This window comes from Monomorium pharaonis, chromosome 8, assembly GCF_013373865.1.
Source record: "Monomorium pharaonis isolate MP-MQ-018 chromosome 8, ASM1337386v2, whole genome shotgun sequence".
NCBI classification, from domain to species: Eukaryota; Metazoa; Arthropoda; class Insecta; order Hymenoptera; family Formicidae; genus Monomorium; species Monomorium pharaonis.
Genome location: NC_050474.1, coordinates 23,053,704 through 23,074,542, shown reverse-complemented (window position 1 = coordinate 23,074,542; position 20,839 = coordinate 23,053,704). Strand labels below are relative to the sequence as shown.

Sequence of the window (20,839 nt, the reverse complement as noted above, 5' to 3'; positions counted from 1 at the left end):
CAAACAAGATTTAAATAGTATATAATTCTTTTGATGCAATTTTAATTATAATTTCATGCTGCGTAGTCAGCGAGTGTTTCGAAACGTTAATTAAAAGTGGGAAATATCAGGTTACGCGCGCAAAAAAATCATGATATACGATAGTAAATCACAGGTACAAGTAATTCTCCGATTCTCGTGCATTCTTTACGTTTCGATAGAATGTACACAGAAGCGGAATCGCAACGACGTTCCGGGGGTTATGCAACCAAGAAAGCATTAATCATTGCCCCGTTTCTTTCCTAGATTGCAGTTCTTTCCTAGATTGGCTGCACCTACCTACGCAACGAACGCAAGATTTGGTTAAAGATTAGCCACTAACCGGGTGGCGGACGATGCAACCGAGCGGCGGACGAGGATCGGCAACGATTTCCATTTCTGCCCCCGTTTCCGCCTCGTTACCCTCGCGTGCCCCTAGCGAGAGATCGGTCCTACGTATGCGCTCGCGATCTCGATTGCATACGCGACACGGTAGTTCGTGAGCGACTGCACTATTCTCTAATCGAGAACGCCACGTCGCGCGCGCCCACGCGCATGCACGCGCACACGTAATCCATAGTCTGCCGAGCGCACGAGTACGCGTGTGCGTGCCTGCGCGTGTGTTTCGTATGCGGGTGCGCCGATACGTATGGCCTTTCGTGTACGCGAGGATAACGGAGAGAAAGAGAGAGAGAGAGAGAGAGAGAGAGAGAGAGAGAGAGAGAGAGAGAGAGAGAGAGAGAGAGAGAGAGAGAGGCGTGTGTATATTGCGTGTATGGTGTGTTTGCGCCTTGTCACAATTAATCACTACCCACGTGGCTGCCACCCAGGCGAGAGCTTTTCTACGCGCCGGTCCCCCCCGACGATACCGCGAAAGCGCGTTTTGTCGTAAACGTCGAAGGTCCGTCGCCGGATGAAAGACAGGCAGTTCAACCCCGACGACCGTGTCGAGGAGTGGCGAAATACAGTTCCCTACTAAACGTTGAGACGAGAGAGAAGGATACTTTCACGGAACTGGTAATATCAACATCTCGGCGTTATCATCTTCAACTCTGGACATTTCAGCCAATACAGAGGCGAATTAATTAATTATGGTACGTTCATCGATAAACGTAAACAACCAATAATTGTACTAAAAGAATAATTTGTATTTAATATTACAACTGCATTACATTTTCTTATTAATTTATAAATGTCAGCAATTTGTGTTTAATTTCTGAAATGTAAATAATTTTTCATCACAAAAAATTAAAATCCACGCGCGTAGATCTGAATTTAAATGATATTATAAAAATACCAACTCGAGGACGATAAATCACGCGATATAGTATTCAAGGTAGTAATTATAAAAGCCTCTCCTCTTCCTTCCACGTTTGCCACAATTGCAGTTAATAGCAGGGCGGTGCAAACACGCACGACACACATGTAGTCCGCCGGCGCTTCCGGCCGGCGCTAAGTTGTCCTTAATTGCAATTAATGCGCGATCGTTTTAATTAGATGGAGACAAGAGAGAAGAGATCCTCTCGTCTCGCATCGCGCGCGAGGGGTGGCCGCTCGTCGCGAGTAGAACGAACCTTAATTGGGACCCGGAGGGGTGCGATCATTTCGTGCGTCGTCGTAAGGGCGAGACCGCAGCGGGACACCCGTTATAAGCCCGAAGAACTTGTTGCTCCACAGATGGAGGGTCAAACGCAGCAGTAAGCACGGTGGCTTAGGCGCGTATTGATCCAACAACACGACCGATGCATATACGTGCATCGTTGCTGTGCTGGCTATCGCCAACAACGAGCATCTATCTGTCCATTGCGCATATCCATCACGAAGAAAGTCGAATTTTTTTCCCATCAAATTTGGGGACAGGGGCTGCGGTCCATTTACAAAAAAGGCATCAACAAAAAAAAAAGAATTGGTAGGGAGAGAACAGCAATTTTAGAAAATAAAAATAACGATTTTATTTCGATAAAAAGAACAATAAATAGATAATAATAAATTTGGCGAAAATCTGTTTGGAGTGTACCTTAGAATTATTATATATTTTATAATATTGGTATGTCTTTTCTTTTTCTTTTTTTTCCATATGTTTTGCGTAAGACTGTTTTGCTCACAATAATTTGTAAGTTCTTTCGCAAATTATATGCAATTTATACTTTTTTCAAATATATTCTGGTTAAAAAGTACAAGAGTCCCGCCGAGATATTACGAGTTACGGAAATGTTATAAATATCATTTGTACCTTGAATCGGAATAACGTCAACGTAATACGAAACGAGCTAATTTTATCCGTCCCGCAAGGAACACGGAAATCTCGTTTTCCCGAGACAAACATTTGAGACAAACACTAGAGTTCGTCTCTGGAGACGATACTGATTTATTGTGCTCTCTCAGGTCTCGGTAAATAAGCTGGCAAAGTTACCCTAAGTATTCTCAACAGGATGTTTGTTTGCCCGCGAATCAAAAACCACGAAGGGTATTTAAATTTGACTCGGACTGTGTTACTTTAACCCTGGAATATATGCATATTTAGATCGCGCGGCGGCGCGGATTGTGTATTCGGGTGCCGAAGTTTTCTCATAGGAAAAACGATGATGGGCGGACCGCGTATATACACGGAGAAGAAAATCAATACGCGCGCGGCGCACGCGAGGCGTATTGTACGTTTACGTTACAAAATTGTCGTGATGGGAGTTTGCTTTGCACAGTGATTTAAACTTCGAGAACGACGCTTCTGTGTGCATCGCTATTTAATTCGCAATTGTAACGTACTCGTACAGGTCAGTAATAAACGAGACACTGTAGTTTTATGCTGGAGGTAGTCGCGCGAGTTAGAGACTTTTAATCTCGTGACATATAGAAAAAAGTGGTTACAAATGAGATTACGAAAAACAAAAAAACACATATAAAGAGATTTTATTGCAAAATGTATATTATTCTTACAGTTAAGGAATTACAGAACGCTCGCGAATAAAAAAAACATAAAAATAAACGTTTAAAAATTCTCTCCGCAAAACAAAAATGACAAGTGCAAAAAAATTGCTTACTTTTTAATTTCAGTTAATGTATTGAGACTACATACATTTATTTAGAGAAACGCTTCTATTGTGTATTATCACAATTAATCTTGCTTTATAAAAATACATTTTTTAAAGCAGAAAACACCTTATTTGTCTATCTCTTTAAATAAAAGTTTTAAATGGTGTTTTAGTGTATGATCCTAGTAAATAATAAACTAAATTTAAGTTCATTATACGTCCAGATAATTCAGATTTAAGATACATAGGTTTCGAGCATGCATAAGTTATATATGCTTTTCATCTCAATGAACTAATATGCGTCTCAAAGTTTAACGTTCTAGAATTTATGACCCAAGTACGAATATGCTGAAGTCGGCCACCTGAAAGACATCATAATTTGCACTCGATTGGCTTCTAGAGATCAAGGCAACGCGCGTTATCTTGCGCGTTTTGCGCGTGCAAAATATTTATAGCGTTCGAACAGCGCGGCGAATGTCAATGTTCGCGCTTAACATTTCGGCGCGGGCGACTCGCAGCGAATGCGAGAACGTTGTCGTCGTCGCGCGGCCGTGGCCGTGAAAGTGAAATTCGTGAATGGAACGTGCGGAACAACCCGGGCGAAGTGAAGGTAAAGGTTGTTGTCGATTCGGCTCCGCTTACGCATCGCGCGTTCTCTGTTCTCCCGCGATTCATTCGGTCATCGCCACCGTCTCCTCCGCGTGAGAGTCCCGAAACAAGAGAAAGAGAGATACATTCAGTCGAACATCCGTCAAATATAATGAAACATTAGAATAGCACACCACTTTGTGCAATTAATGAATAGAATAAAATTTATTTGATTAAATTCCTTCTAAAATAATGAAAAAATATAAAGATGTATAAAAAATTCCATATTAATAAAGTGCCTGCAGGAAATTGCTTAATTAGATTTGCCCTGGAAGTAGTGCTTCAGCGCTAGATATGCGTAAAAATACACCTGATGTTTTTATACATTTCTAATCTTATTATAGCCCGATGATGACGAGGCGCGAGGTGTCATTTTCACTCGCCGATTCTGCAATGCACTCCGGCTGTAACCAAACACCGGCATTTTTGTCCAGCTCTAGCTGCTCTTTACGATGTCTCGTGTGGGCGAGTAAAAATAGGCAAGACCCCGAACGGTGCATAAAACGATGGAGTTTAAAGGGAGAACGAGCGACAGAGAAAAAGAGAGAAAGAGAAAGAGAGGAGGCGGACACGCCGCGCCGCGCGGAGGCGGCATTAAAGTTTCTTGCAAGCGAGCGTTGCCTAGTTGCGGTCTTCGCGAAGGATGTCGTAATCGACGATTAGAAAGCTTAAGACTATTAGTTCCATTTTCTCGGCCGCCGCATCGTTAAGTCATACACGAATGACGACGTGTTACGACCGTATATGCACGCACAAAATTGGACTGGACAGACTTTCCGCCATAAAGCAAGGGTACATCAGTCGATGCGTTCGTGACATGAGAAAGCGATTTCTTTCAAGTCAATTTTTTCATAGAGATTTTCTAAAGAAAATCGACAATTCCACGAATTTATTTCCAAAGAATCTTGCAAACGTGAATCGACGTGAACCGTCCCACAAAGTGTGCAAAGAAATATATGAATAATGTATCATCGCAAAACTTTTCATTACGTATAACAAAAGTCAAATCTATAGATTATCGATTCGAGTATTTCGACATTTGCCGAGCAAATAAAGAAATAGAAAAAGTTGCAAATAGCGCGGAGCAATAAAATTAAAATATTTTATGGATCTCAATTATGACAGTTTATTATAGATCGCCGAACGCCCTGACGTATTACTTCATATTACAGTGGCACATATCGCATATTGATAGTGGCACTCTGCATCAATTAGGTAGTATAAAACGCCGGTGTAGCGGGATTACGAAATACTAGCGCGTACGTCGTGTGTTTGCGCATGATGTGTTTACGAAGGGAGTTACGAAAAACCGGAGGCTTTTGATGCAAATTACTTACTCAGCGAAACGGGCCGTAAAAGCGGCGCGCGGCTCTAGCGCACAAGACGAAAGAATAAATTAACGTCGATCGTATTTTTTCAGCGGGGAATAGAACCTGGCCGTTCGTACATCGGCGATACAAGGGTCGCCGCGTTCGAAGGCTCGAGAAGCAGATGCCGGGGAAAATGATTATGAATTATTAGCAGCGGCGCGCGGCCCGCGTGCAAACTACGGTTTCTACATTTGCGGCGTAGTAATTAATGGCGCTCATTAGCGGCGATGTGTTTATAAGCTCTGCCGGATTTACGGGGGGCGATAGGTCAGCTTATTTGGAACGGCCGACGCATACGAGCCAAGAATTGATCGTGCAGCCAGTGTCTAATACTCCAAGAACATTAAAACAACAGCGCGACGAAGACGAGGAAATTGAATTAAATATACAAAGAGGATCGATTTGACCTCGTTGCGACGTTACACGAGATTAAATTGTGTTATCGCGCTATTACTAATCGCCACTAATTCCAGTCCGTTGTTGCCGCAAGAAAATCGCAAAGCGTCCAATTGAATATTCGCGAACGCGCCTGTTGCAAGCTAATTCAAAATTCATGAAACAAAAGTTATCAGTTGTTTCTTTCCAGAACTGCAACGTGCCTTCTCAGTTACATAATATCCCCTTCCTGCAAGGAACCTTATCAGATTTTCGTCACATTTCATTTTCCCCTAATTTTTATGCTTTGGAAGTCAGTTCGTGTGTTACGAAATATAGACAAGATGGATAGATAGAAAAATATTCCAATGTACGGAAGTGTTTGTGAGACACGCCATTCTTTAAAATAAAAATTAAAAGATATGCCTCACAGTCTCTTTCTCTCTTTCTCTCGAGGGGAACTCGAGTTGGAACGGCCTGTAGAAAGAGGCTCCAACCGGTATCCCATCGTCGAGTTACGGGTATAGGTGAAGTCGGGAGCGACGCGTAATCGACGGTGCGTAAACCCGGCAGAGGAACCGACCGACCGACCGACGCGGACTTGGATTCTTCTAAAAATAATACCCGTCGCGAGACGCGCGCCTGAACGAGAGAACGCGAACGCCTGCTCCGCTGCCGACCAAACACACGCCGAGTAAACGAACGACGGAACGAAGGTATAAACGAACAAACGAACGAACGAACGAACGAACGAACGAACGGAGACGGAGCTTCATGAACCTTTGCGGATAGAGTTCAGAGACGAATTTATTATGCGAATTGGTTTCCTCGAGGTCAGAGTGTCACGATAGCCTGCTTTTTTTAAGGCTGCATTTTATTGCTTGCCGCATGCGAAATCAGATCTGTATATTCAAGATTTGAATGGGAAAGGAGGAAGCACAAATGTTGCGAGACGCGGTAAAAGTACAGCTGAAAACATAAATTTCTTGTAAATGTCGTTTCACGCGAAGAGATACGATCGGATTCTATGGCGTTAAATTGGAAATAGAAAGAGGAGAGTGCACGTCCAAGAGGGACAAAGACAGAAGGAGGGAACCAAAGAGAAATCTGTTTATTGTAAGGGAAAAGATGTGAGTAAACATTATTGCGCGCCTTAGGAATGCAAAACATGGGCACTTAACTCAACCGTTATTTTAAATGTAAATACTATGTCGACTGTTTTATCTGAATGAGTCCGGTTATCAGCTCGCAAACTTGTATATGTAAAGTAAGACGAAAACGTGCGACGATATCTCACAAGAGAAAAATGTATCTTAATGCGACTTCTCTCTTGTGATACGCCTATCGTTTTAAGCTAAAAACACTGTTAAGCTGAAACGAGTAACAACCAAGTAACGTAATAAAAATAAAAAACTTTGGACAGTGTATTAATAAAGCGCAAACAACGTTTTCGTTAATTCACTGATATTTTTCTGCGCCTCTTTCTCTTCACTCGAGAATGTCTTTTTTATTTTAATATCTAACGTAGAAAAACATGCGAGAGAAAATGTCTACGTTCAGCAGATCGATGATTCTTTAACATGATTACTTCTTCGCTGTATCTGAGCATAAATGTCAATCATAATAAAGAATCACCGAGCCATTTTATCGGCTAGACAACGACGGATAAAGAATGGAGGCGGAGGAATAAAGAGAAATTCGTGAGCTTCGAGTATTCTGTGCCGATTCACAGTATCTTGCATTTCGCGCATATGTGGAGAGTCTATCGTCGCACATAGGGTTACAGAGGTCGCGAAAAATGTGTCAACCTCGCAAAAGAGCGTTGTCAACGAGCAGAAATCGTGATACTTAGCATGCGGAAAACAGAAATAATACTATACGCGCGAGCTGGACGGACGCGTCGCGCCGAAAGACACGTTGCCACCGTTGCGCGTCGTTTCGTATCGACAGCGTATCGAGGGACAATAACGCGGTTATACCCGAGGAGAGAGACAGTCCAGGACTTTCTACGTAGACATGACGGCCGAGAGTTTAGTATACCACGGCGAAGCACCGTTAGGACACTAAACTTTTATTGCGACCCGTTTTCCCTCGCGCTCGCAGGCAGGATATCGGCATCGTCTTAACCCGCGAGACCAACAACGACGTGCCGTTAATCGGAAGCTCGAGAGACGCGGGCTCCTCTCTGCCGTTTAATCGCGTCGCGATTCTTCCACGACCAGAAGTACACGAGATCCACGGAAAGAAGCGGGAAATGCGCGTTCGTCGTAAATGTTAACTCTTCCCGGAGTAATACGACTTCAGGAAGATGAGCGTGTCTCCGTTCGATATTTTATTTTTTCTTATATTGTAAAGGTTGTATTGAAGATTCACATGTTACATTCGCACTGAAACATTTGACGACTTAAAGTAAAAATGTACTCGTTTACGTTATATCGCTCCGTTTTTAATAAAGAGAGGATTCTCATTTAAAGATTATTAAAAAATGCAACTTTAAAAAGCATTATTTAATATATAGGGTCGAGACTAGAAACACCATAGAACATTTCACGACTGTTAGAAATGGAGAAAGGAAATGTCTAACATGAGATGTAATTTTTTCACACCTCAACGTTGAAAAAAAAGAAATTCTCGTATATAACAGCACTTTATTCCCAAAATTCACATCTACTTTTTATATTCAAAGATTCAAAATCTAATTTGTATAATAGAAACAGTGCTATACAATAGAAACAGAAAGTTTTATGACTCACATATTTACATTACCTTCCTAATGAAAACTGGAGAAATCACCCCAGCTGGTCGTTTGTGTTATCAAAGTGAATCAAATATGGTAAGGTTTTATATTACAAATTCGAAATAAATAATATAATTTTTTAAAAGAGGTTTGAATAAAAAATATTGCAATCTATTAATATCTGTTTATGCAGTACACAACGTTTATATTATGTTTATAAATGTTTCTTCATATAATTTTACATAATAGAAAAACCATTTTTTAATATTTTAATATTTTAATGCTTTATTTTAATATTAATATTTTAATATTTTCTTGATTTCTTCTTTCTAGAAAATATCGATTAAATCCACACGCATAATGCTCTTTGATATTAATAAATTATAGAATAATCAATAATATATAATATATAGTTAATGATTCTTAACAGGGGTGTGAAAATCACTCTCGGTGACCGTTTATGCAAAAACGAAAAATGGGGTGACTATTTTTCTCCGGGTTGAAATCGCACGACAGATAATAGAAATTCATGACACAAGTCGAGATGTAGGCCCACGATTATTTCATAACGAATGTAAGGAGGAATGTACGCTCGGCGTTATTCGATCGTGTTCTCGGTATTGCAAAGGCACGCTATTGTTTATAGTTGGCAACGCGTTAATCAGCCAGCGGCTGAAAACAGTGGGCGACGCGCTCGATATACGCGCGCGATGCACCAAAATAATCAGTCCGACGGCCGACGGAAGCGGTCGAAGAAGAGGAGAGAGAGAAAGAGAGAGAGAAATGGGAGCGACGAGAGAAAGAGAGATGAAAGATAGCAGGCATCTATATGTACCCATAAACACACGCGGTCGCACTACACACATACACACGCGCGCGCACATACGCGGAGAAGAGATGCAGGAGAGAGAAAGAGAGAGACAGATCGAACGGCCAACAGCAGCAGCAGCAGCAGACACGGCCGTCGGTCGCGTAACCGCGGTACAACGACCCCCGTTGAACCTCTCCTCCGCTCTCATCGAGCTCCGGCTTCACGCCAATTACGACGCTCTCCTCGGGGCGGGAACTTACTGTCGTGGCGAGTTCCGATCGAGAGCGAGTCGCGAAACGCGACGATTCGCAACGTGATCGTGACGATCGTCGAAAGAGAGAGAGAGAGAGAAAGAAAAAAAGGAGAGCCGCTCGTAAGTACGCGGAACGCATTTGTTATTGCGATCGCCTCGCGCGGCGCTTTGTTTACAAATCTCGCTAGTCTCGCGCGGATTATACTCTACGGCCTACGCGGCTCTCTTTCCCCCGCCCCCCCTCCCTTCCTCCGTTAAAGCTCGGAATTCGTCGCGCACTCCGATATGGAGATACTGGAGATACACGGGGACACGGTCCGAGAGTGGTCCCGGCACGATACATTATTCATTCACTCGTACGACGATCGACGATTCGGAATCGCGGATTCGTACGTTCCCGTTTCGTGAGAATCTATTAGACCTGGCGTAGCCTCCCTCCATTTCCCTCTTCCTCCCTCTGGCGCGCGCCATCCATTTCTCTCCCTCTGCCGCCTCCTCTCTTCTTTCTATCGTCTCGCTCACTCACCTGTCAGAGCTCTCGGAGCTATCGTATCGATCCGCGCACCGCTTCTTGCTGCAAGGCCCGACGAGGGTGCCCTCGGGCATCCTAACCTGTCCCCTGAACGGGCTGCCCTGGTGCCTGGTGGCCACGGCGACGCCTTCGCCGTTGTTCGTCTTCGCAGACGCGTCCTCCTCCTCCTCCTCCTCCTCCTCCTCCTCTTCCTCCTCCGCCACTCTCGTTGTTTCCTTCTCCTCGTCCTTCCTCGTAGCGACGGCGACGCTCGCTCTCCGTCTGCCGCTGTCGTTTACTTCCGGTGCACTGTCCGCGCTCGGCGCCGAGCGTCGCAACGACGACGATGTGCCGTCGGCGTCCTCGACACCGACGCGCGTCGCCGCGTTATTATTATCACCGGTCATGATTCCCGCGACACCACCAGCACCACTTTTACTATTACTATTAATACTATTTCTACTGCCACCACTACTATCACCGTCGCAGTCACTATCGACGCCGCCGACGCTGCCGTTGTCGTGGTCGTGGTCGCGATCCTCCTCCGCCACGACGCTGCGGACTACCTCGATTCTAACATCGCCGTGGTACAGGTCGACACTGCCACTGCCATTGCCGCCGACGCCGACGCTACCGCAGGGCGCTGCGAAACCGATGCCGTCGCCACCACCACCACCACCACCGCCACCGCCGCCGCTGTTCTCCTCGTCCTCGTCGCTCGCGGCTGCTGGCCCAGTCGCGTCGACGGCCGACAGCGAATCGTCACTGCCGTCACAATTCGTAAGCCGATTAGAATGACGATGGTAATGATGAGGCGATAAATGACGATAAGAATGGCGAGGATGATGAGAATGAACACGGTAAGGAACACGACGCTCGTGGTGACCACGATGATTGTCCGCCTCGCGCGAAGACGCGGTGATAGAGACGTCCTCGTGTCCTCCGCCACTAACACCAACACCACTACCGCCACCGCCGCCGCCGCCGCCGACGACGACGCGCTTCGCGTTGGATGAGAAGGAGGCGTCCTGTTGACCCGACGAGAGGCACGGCCCCGGAATCACGATCGGCGTGGCAGCGTCCGCGCCGCGTTTGTGCCGCTCCCTCGTCACGCGAGAATCACCGTCCCCCGGTCCCGTCGCCACTGCCGCGGTCGCGTCCTCCGCCACGGACGGACCGTCGTCTGCCATCTTGTAAACGAACGCGCGCGCTACTATGGTCGTGTCGTGTCCGTGTCCGGCAGTGGTCCCTATGGCACACACGAGCAGCACACGGCCGCCGCGCTCCTGCTGCTGCTGCCGCTCCTCACGCTACACGATCACAGCCAGCGAACACGATTCTCGGAGTGGAGAGGGTCGTCCCCTCCGTCGCGCGAGCATGGCGCATCTCACCGTGCGCAGCCACTACCATCGCCATCACTACCACCACTACACTAGCGCCGTGTACCGCCCGTTCGTGCGTCCGGCCGTTCGTCGGGTCCGTCCGTTGACCATCGTCCCACGTGACCCCGAGCGCTCGCCCGCGCAAGCGCGCCGACTCGCATCAGGCGGCCCTCACACATCACGTACGCCGGTACGCCACTCCGTCCTGCTCCGTCCGACTGCAACCTTCCGTGAGCGCGACAGCGCGTCACGGAATCGCGGTCACGTACGCACTTCTTCCTCGTGTTATCTCGATGTGGATTTAAGATATGATTGCGACGTAGCCTCGAAGATGTTCCTCGATACGATTAACAGATTAGCTCTTCGAATCTGAACGTGGCTTTAACAAGGCTATCATACATTTAGTGACATCTCGCGACGACGACAAGAACGTCGTTGCAGTATTTGAATTTCCTCCTCTTCAAATATTTACGTATGTTAAATATATTCTCGCAATTAATTCGCTATTTCGTCTGTAACGTCTATTAAGATATTACGAAACTGATCCCTACGTGTCGAATATTATTACTACAATGATATTACTACAATAATATATTGCCTTGACTGGTTTCTCGCGTTTTGGCGTCGCGATGATTAATCGGTAAAATTTGAATCGCGACAGTTACGAACAGTCACGAACAGTTACGAACGTGTCATGGCGGATCGCGGAATCGTGTTTGAGTCGTTCCGTATTATTTCTCGCGAGTGCTCCCGTCTAAAAGCGAATTTCACGCGCTAGTATTTATCACGAATAAGCGTCTTATAAAGTGTATCAGTGTATCAGTGTATCAGTTTTGTATGTGCCTGGCATCGATCCTCTTCATCTGTTTCTCGCCGGACTGAGTCGATGCTCCAAACGCTGGACAACGGTCATCGCCAAGTACGTACATGGTCTTTTTATAATTACCACCGTTTCCAATATTTACGAAAACATCTTTCGTTTTTGACATTGAATAGCAATTTTGCTTAACTCAGGCGATTGATTGCGTTGTCGAGTGACTTCGTACAGTTCAACATTAATTTTTTTACCGATTGCTATCGAAATTAAGAAGTAAAGTTATATAAAATATGTATTTCATAAAAGTAATGCCGGAAAATGTCGAGAAAAGTATCTTGCTACTATCGTATTATACGGCGATACTGTTTATCGCGTAGTTTCTGGCAGTTGCATAAACTGCGCTCCACGAAATCACGTACATGTTATTCGTGCATAATGCTGTTGAAAAATTGAAAGAAATTCAATAGAAATATTTCTTAAAAAATACATTTTTTACATTTATTAAATATTTTGTGTAATAATTATAAAAAAGCAATTTAGTAATTTTTAGAAGTTTTATACATTTAAATATTTTTCTATTACTGTTTCTCTATATTTTAATAACTGAAATAAAGATGATCTGTCCTGTTTTACCGATTATTTTGATTATTTTCAATTTACTAATCTTTTAATTGTATTTACAAAATTAAAAATCCTTTTCCATAAAGTACAGACGATAACATAATGCACACTTAAGAATTTTATTCAAAAAACGAAAAAAAAATTATATTATTTACAAATTGAAATTTTTTTTCGTTTTTTATATAAAATTCTTACGTGCGTATTATACTACCATCTGTACTTTAATTGTGGAGGATTTTTAATTCTGTAAATACAATTAAAAAATTAATGAATTGAAAATAAGTAAAATAATCGATAAAACAGGACAGCTTTAGCATCCTCTTAAATTATTTTGTCCAGTACTACTCATGCAACGAATTTTCTACAAATTAATCAAATTAAACGTTTGAAATGTTTAATGAATATTGGAAATGGTACTTTAATATTTTATGCCAAATAATTTTTATTTTTATTTAAGTCGTATTTTTTAAATTTTTATCTAAAAATCCTGTGTATTTTACACGTATTTTACAAGTAAAAAGCATAGTATGGCATTTAAAATTGATATGACAGATTAAAAGGACTGACATTTATTAATTTTATTTTAATGATTCCAAATAGGCGATAATATCCCCCTAAAAAATAGAAATCGTATTTTATTGAAAATACTTTATTTCAATAATACTGCAAAACAAACGGCTTACGTAGCACCGTAACGAGCATCGTAACAAATAGCGTACGTCGTGAAATGTTGATAAAAAATAACCAGCAACAGTCAAGTCGTTTAAACGTACAGTAAGACATCATGCAATATTAAGACAAAACGTGAACATGGTTGTAAACGTACCATTTTTGTTTTTACCTATTTTCTTTTTTATTCGTTCATGATTAAAATGGAAATTAATTTATATAAGTATAATAAACGATTTGTATGCATGATGTACGATTAGAAATAAATTAAAATTTCTCTCTAGCTGGCTTTCGCGAAAAACTTTCGCACGACAGTACCGCGTTATACATACTCATGTAAAAAATATTCTTATCGACTTTTTACAAACTTTTCGTTGTTAAAGCTGATTTTATGAGAAAGCTAAAAAATTGCTAATCGCAAAATTTCGCTATTTATAACACATACGAGTACATAACACTATTCGCAATACCAAATCTGTAAGTATGTGTTAGAGATGTACGAACCATTTCGAATTTTAATTTCTATGATCCTCTATAAATTTGAATTATTCAAAATATTCAAATCCAGTTTCGAATACGAATCACATGTACATTGACAATATGAAATTATATTTAACATAACTTTATATCATATAATAAATATTATTTTTTACATTGTAATTTTTTCATTATTTATATATAACCATTTAACTTAGCAATTCTTAATTAAAAGTATGTTTTAACGATTCGGTTCAATTTGATTCGGGTAAAATTTTGATTCAGTTTGATTTGAATTCGAATAAAGAAATTGGAATAAAATTCAATTTAATTTGATTCAACGTCAAAGAAATCTTGTTCGCACATCTCTAGCGTAACAATGTATTGATATTTCTTTGATGGTAAACTCGTTTAATCACAAATTTGTTCACATCTAATACATATAACAAATCTGTCATTTGTATGATGATGTATTGTCACGCTTTCTCTTACTTTAATCGCACTTCTTGATATCAAGGCTTATTTAGGCTTACTTAGGCAAACGTCGATGTAAAGTCAACGCATTTTTCTAAATTCGATCGTTTTCATCGCGTCTATTTCTCAAACATTGTCGTGACGCGTCCGCTAACTCTGCAAGCAGGAGAGTTTCTGATTCGGGAGGACTTCTCGATGTACTTTCGTTTAGACCACTAACGCTTCGAGCAAGTCTACGGTTACGTCTCTGTTCCTTTCTTTCAACTTTCAATTTTATAAATTCGTTCGTGGCATTCTCGCTAGAACCCGAAGAGTTGGACGAGATACTGGGCAGGTCGTCGTTTATTTCACTACCGGTGTAACTCGCCGGTTCGAAACCGCTCAACCTCATCGATTGTGTGGATACTTGTGTCCTGTGATTAAAATAAATTTGATGAAAATTAAGATCCCTTATATATTATTAAATTAAAATGCAAAATTTAATTTTCAAGTTTCTATCCAGGTTAACAAAAAAATATGACTAGTGGAATTTAATTCTGGTAAAGTTTAGAACTGACAATTTACCAAATTGATACATTTTTAAAACTGCAACTGAAATTACCAAACTGCAGAGTATATTACCGCAAATTTTGATGACATAAATTTACAAATAAGTTCAAATTCAATCTTATCGTTAAATTATCATTAAATTATCAACCTGAATACGGTCTGCTTTTCGCATGGGGATTCCGTACTGCCAGTTACTGTTAAAGCACCTCCGCGTGCAGGTGCACTTCTAGAAAACACTTCACGCTTGTGAGACTGTGCACCAGGGACGTCGACGGGATCACTCGGCGGTGGCGGACCTTGCGCAAATATACTTTGTACATGAGGCCTGCTCTCATTCGATTGTCGTAACGATGTCAGTGTCATCTGCTCGTCCACTTCCTCGATAACGCCTATTCTCATAGAGCCACCTGCACCTATAGCATTATCGTTTCGTTCTTAATCAAGTCCAAATATTGATACGATAAATTTAGCGTTAAACAAGCGATGTACCGGGTGGTCGTGTTTGTAACGAAGTCGTTGAGCCCGTGTTCGTCATTTTTCCTGAGGTCTTGACGGTACTCGTAGTACCTCCATCCGGTCTGTCATCCTTGCTAAACAATCGTTTAAGTACACTTGTAACGCTGGCAACTCTCGAGAGAGATTCACCCAAATTGCTAGGAGTCGAACCACCACTGATATTGCGATCGCGATTACTCACTCTGCTGGCGCTCCTATAACAAAAAATTAACTAAATTTAGAATTATAAAAATAAGCTATCGCTCTGTGTCACATCCACAATATTATAATATTATATCATAAATTTCTGAAAGCTTGACTTTATTATCTGATCTTAATATTATAATTACAATACATATATTTATTATTAAAATGAGAAAATTTTTATTTGAATTTTAGTAAATTTTACTCTCCGCTTTTAATCATGAAATATAAATAGCTACCTTATTAATCTCTCAGTGCTCTCTGTGTTGCTTCTGAGTTTGCATTAAAAATAGTTACAATATGTAAATATATATATATATAAATTTTTACATGAATTTAAATAAAAATATTCAGAAAAACAAGTAATCTGCAGTTACCTAGATAGCTTTCCACTCGCGGTAAAATGTATGCCCGATGCGGCATCGTCAGCGATATCGGAGCGAAATTTCTGATCATCCGGTGCCAAATCGTCGATTTTAACCGACGATGGTTGCAATTCTTGTTGCGCAGCAGACAATTGTATACCGGCTGTCGAGGGTTGTGGAGGTTCCTCGCGAAAGTGTTGCGATGCAGCGGTGTATGGTAATTCCGTAGGGAATATTTCGTCCCAATATTGATCGCGTATGAGTTCGGGATGCTCGTGGTGCATCTCGTCGACGATTAGATAGCTTACCTTGGAAATAAAGAAATAGTAGTATTATTATTTCTAAATTTTAAGGGAGAAAGAGAGAAAACAAATGATGAGAAAGCAGCTCTCACTTGCAAATTGCGATCGATTAACCAGTTTACTTCGAAATCGTCGTCGTCCTCACCGAACGGATTGATTAGCGTTTCAGCTACTTTCAACCAGCCCATGTAAAAGAAGAACTGCAATGTTGCAAACACCGGGAAGTACAGGTCGATATTCGAGTTCGACTTCTGAACCCACTGACGACCCATTACACTAGTCAAGAAATACGTGTATACAGCTAATGTTACGACCTATAAACAGAATTTAGAATTTTATGTAGCAAACCAGCTACGCGAGTCTCTCTGGCGTTTATTAAATATACTTGTTACATTAAAATAGCTTCTATATTTACCTGAGTGTACACTAACGGGACGCTGATCGTGTCATAGTGCGATATGCTGCCACACATTCCACGGAATTTGTTAAGTTCGTCGATGAGAGTTTTCACCGCAAAATCGTCACGTATTCGTCCTTCCTTCCGGGCGCGGGTCACTATGCTAGAAGCCCAAACTATCGGCAGCCAATGCTTACTCGGCTTCGGAAATTTTGCATTTAGGCTTTTAAATATCGCTAACTCGTTTTCCAGCAACAAGCCGCTGTCCACAAAATGCTCCAGAGTAGGAAATCTCTTCTTTACGCGCGGTGCGACATTCGTTAGGACCATAGTTAGACAGACGCACACGTATCTGAAGAAATAAAATTTATTTCTTACTTATTAGTCACATATATGAAATTCGTACGGAATAATTTTTTCCTGTTTATGATACATAAAGTTAAACATTTCATGTTTTTAATTTTACATTGTAAGAGGTACCTTACGATCGTCCGGCGCATTAGACGACCGCGCTCGTCGTTCCCGTGTATAGTAGATGAAACGAAGACCGCGATGGAATCAGGCCATGGTATAGCCATGTATTGATTCCACCACCTGGTCATGACGATACTGACATAGAAACCCAGGACGAATGACAATGGTATCAGATCGCTGTACTCGTTGCAGTACGCCACCACAGATTCGAATATCCTCTTTTGGTCCTCGTTCAACAGCAATCGGTAGACGCCGGATAGAAAGTAGTAGATGAAAAGGAAGAGCGTCAGATCGAGCCAGACGAGTTTGTAAATGCTTGCCCGCCATCTGAAACAAATTGCACGGCTCGTAAATTGGAAGCATACGCGCGTAGAAACATCTGTCGAGAGCGATGATTGTCTCGTAATGAGTGATCCTCTCTAACTTGGCGGATAGACAAAAATCGCGATAGCGCGGTCTAGAATCTGATAAAGTATTAAAATCACAAAGCGCACAAATAAAATGCGATAACGTTAGTCGCGTGCTGTTATCGAACTGAAAGTCAATAATCCTGCTTCGTATCTTCTCTTACTGTTAATTCCACACTACTGGCAGTATTACATTTGAGGTGTGTCAACTTTAAATGACAAAGAGTTTGTCGTATTTTTGTGCAAACACGTGTCCGCCACCCGTTATTTGCAATTGGAAGTATTCCAATGTAATTCACGGTATCTACTATTCTCAGAAACGTACAACTCACTCAAACGAATATCATTGACATTCACAAACCTACAGTCATGTCAGTACTTTTACATGAAACGATTAATGAAATTAAAGAAAAAACAAATCGGTTATTGTATTTATGTTAATTAATTTCAATTTTAATAAGAAAAATTTAAAAAAAGTAGGTAAGAAAGAAGTAAATGTTAAAAAGTAAGCTCAATTAACACTCAAATTAATGTTGAGCAATAATATTGTAATAATATCGCATCGAAAAATATAAATAAAAATTCTGATACCATTAAAATTAGAATATTGTAGAAAAACAGAAATATTGAAAACAAAATAAAATATAGTTAAATGGTAAAATCTATGAGAAAAATAAAAGTTTTTAATATATTCTAGTTAATAATTATATTCAGCTTATTCGAGACAATCTCGTAAATGACAAAAAATTAAAATCTCACCTGAGTAGCAGCTTGAGAAAGCAGCCGAGACCTCTACAAGTGGCTACTTCTGCAGTATAGCTGACAGTCATCTTTCATATAATATCAACTCCTCTTCGATATCATCTTCGACTTCGCTTCCTCGAAGAAACAAAACTAACGGTCCACCGGTAAGAGACCACCAAGGTCATCATTTATACGATCGGGCCGCCTCTGATGCAATTATGTAACCTGTATCAACAAAGGCGGGACAAACTCGTTAGCTCCAATACACGAATTTTTCGCGTTTCGCAAGAATCGTTGCTGTCAATACGGCTATTGTTAAAAAGATCTTTTTTTGTTCCGCTTTGCTTCCTTCGGAAAAATGTGCTGGATATGTTCAACTCGTGCAACAGATATAATAAGAGATGAACTTGGCGTAGTCTTACGTGTACTTTTCGTCACGTTTAAATTTACTAAGACCTGGTATCGTTCAGAGGTCTTTTATCATACGTTATCAGACTCTGACAAATTCGTAAATTTATAACGAAAGTTTCCCTCGATAGAAATTGAATTCTCTAGAGTGAAAAGTGAATTTAACTCGTTCGAATCTCATTTATTATCTCAGAGATAACAAAGATTCTGGATTATCAGCTTCCCTATTACTTTATTGATAAATATAATTGTTTTCTTTATTTATGTTATAGAATTATTCGTTTGTCTTTTTTATAATTCTAATATTTTACAATACTTTCATCGATTAAGTTGATTCTCTATTTATCAGATTTTCTCTTTGTCAGTTGAACATATCTTCATTGCAATTTGTTGTTTTTACAATAACATTTTTGAGGTCTCCTCAAGGAGAAATATTTAACAAAGCTAACTCAGAAATTCATTTGAAATCCCTCGAGAAACGGATAGTTCATGTCATATTAAAGATTGTCCAAATCAAGGGCATAAATTGCATGTATCGGACAATTTATCTGCAAGTGTAATCAAGCTGCTCCAATTTTCCTCATTAAAAGATAGATTTCCTCTGCAGACTTTATCCAGCGTAAAAATCTCTTCAAATTTCTTGAGAATTCCCAATCTGAAAAAAAATAGATAAATTAAGTGAGAATAAGAAGAGAAAGATGCTCTATGAAAAATTAAATGTTTGTTTTTTGTTGGAAAATTTTCTCGATTTTCATTAAAAAATTAATTTTATTCTTTGAGCTATCAAGAAGTTAAACAATAAAGACATATAAAATTTATTGAAAAATTTATTCATTTTTTAAAACCAGAATTAAAGTACATTAAAAGTTAATTTTTCATTTCCATTTGACATTTAGCTGCATCAACACCATTACTTTGCAACCAGAAACGATCAATAACAATGTAGAAATATATAAACATAGAGAGATTAATCAGGAAAGAAGAGTACAGAAATTTTTAATTCAATTCTATTGTTTGCTTCAATTCAATTTTTAAATGATAATCTGGTATTAATTGATTGATAATTAATTCTTCATAATCCATCTACATTTCTCAGGAAAATTTTCGCATTTCTACATTGAGTTTTACAATGCTCGTCTTTGTGCACGCATATCGGTCACAAGGGTACATTACCATAAAAATATTACACTATGCAATCGGCACCGCGTGCTGGCGACCATCGGTCTCGGTCGATCCTCGGAAGTATTACGAGTTAGTTGACGTCATTGTATGACGATATCGAAAGCAGTCGCGTTTAATTAGTAATTAGTAATTTAAACGTCACTCTCAGCGTAATACAGATAAAAATCTGGTTCTGTCAACATAGAAACATTGGGCATTGTCATTAAAAACACCGGTTGCAAAATATAAAAAGAGAGAAATTACAACGCAATGTTATTTATATCTAACGAGCAAAATTGCAGAGTTATTCCAAGTTTTACGAAACGAGGCAATATCTTATCACGGGGTTTCAACGTCGAGTTAAATACCAAATTGATTTCTCACAAGTTGTTTTAAATATCACATTTTGACGCTTGTCTGTACAATTGTGAAATAAAATAAAATAATATTCTACGAGCAATTATTTTATGGGCTAAATCGGGGAGCGCGTGACAGTTGCAAATGTTGTCAAGCAATTTTTGACCTTGGACCTCGCGTGTAACATTATCTATGGCATAGACGTGATCGTAAAATTTATTATCCACGCACGAATGCAACCCATTGGAGTCAGCTGTCGCATCACATTGTCAGAAAAAAATTGCAAACTGACTACACAAATGTATCGCGAGCGTTCTGACGAGATATTGATGTAAATGCCGGCAAGAAAAGGTCACCTACCCAGCTGGCCTACCCTGATATACACAGGAATTTCAGGAAACAAAGAAAAGGGGCAAGTTGTAGCGCAGGTGCAGGATCAGCGTTTTAAGTCAGCGTTTGCGTACTGTAATTCTCTACTTACCTTCTCGTTTCAGTCGATCGCTCCTCTCAATTTTGCGGAAGTTAGCGCACAGAACGAACAGACGCGATCTCGGGTCGGATTAAACAGACACATTCGCGAGGAAAACCACGATTAGTACAATTACGTCGTCACGCGAACGATTACCGACCAGCACCAGCCAGTACTGAGCAGTACTGAGGCGGCAGCAGCACGCCGTAGTCAGCAGCACGCTGCCAACCAACGGCATCCCTCTCCTCTGCAGGTCTATCCCCACTGTTGTATTTCCGCATGAGTCAGTGGTGCTCATAGTCGAACCGCATATCC

The 20,839-nt window shown here is 40.9% G+C and overlaps 2 protein-coding genes and 1 long non-coding RNA gene across 6 annotated transcripts in view; all 3 read right to left on the bottom strand.

Annotated features, from left to right (window-relative positions):
- The window catches only part of LOC118646868, a 28,578-nt gene extending 18,833 nt beyond the window's left edge, over positions 1 to 9,745 (bottom strand). The window contains exon 1 of the long non-coding RNA XR_004964280.1: positions 362 to 9,745. This is a non-coding gene — a long non-coding RNA (uncharacterized LOC118646868). The remainder of the gene's footprint in view (positions 1 to 361) is intronic.
- The window catches only part of LOC105834168, an 88,774-nt gene extending 77,659 nt beyond the window's left edge, over positions 1 to 11,115 (bottom strand). The window contains exon 1 of the mRNA XM_012676451.3: positions 9,768 to 11,115. Within this exon, the coding sequence (XP_012531905.2) occupies positions 9,768 to 10,942 (1,175 nt within the window). The 5' untranslated portion in view covers positions 10,943 to 11,115. The remainder of the gene's footprint in view (positions 1 to 9,767) is intronic.
- A 2,090-nt stretch (positions 11,116 to 13,205) lies between these two features.
- Positions 13,206 to 20,766, bottom strand: LOC105834167 (bestrophin-4). Of its 4 annotated transcripts, XM_036290704.1 has the most exons (12): positions 20,537 to 20,766; positions 19,711 to 19,891; positions 18,987 to 19,192; positions 18,145 to 18,354; positions 16,985 to 17,305; positions 16,523 to 16,856; positions 16,200 to 16,421; positions 15,818 to 16,113; positions 15,680 to 15,712; positions 15,231 to 15,451; positions 14,890 to 15,154; positions 13,206 to 14,605 (listed from the first exon to the last, which is right to left on the bottom strand). In XM_036290704.1, exons 4-12 carry the CDS (start codon positions 18,213 to 18,215, stop codon positions 14,287 to 14,289), a joined length of 2,082 nt encoding a protein of 693 aa, XP_036146597.1. In that variant the 5' UTR covers positions 18,216 to 18,354; positions 18,987 to 19,192; positions 19,711 to 19,891; positions 20,537 to 20,766; the 3' UTR covers positions 13,206 to 14,286. The 4 variants fall into 4 exon arrangements, with proteins under 4 accessions (XP_036146597.1, XP_012531901.1, XP_012531904.1 ...); XM_012676447.3 differs by having other exon boundaries at positions 18,145 to 19,192; XM_012676450.3 differs by lacking the exon at positions 15,680 to 15,712 and having other exon boundaries at positions 18,145 to 19,192.
- Positions 20,767 to 20,839: the final 73 nt, after the last annotated feature.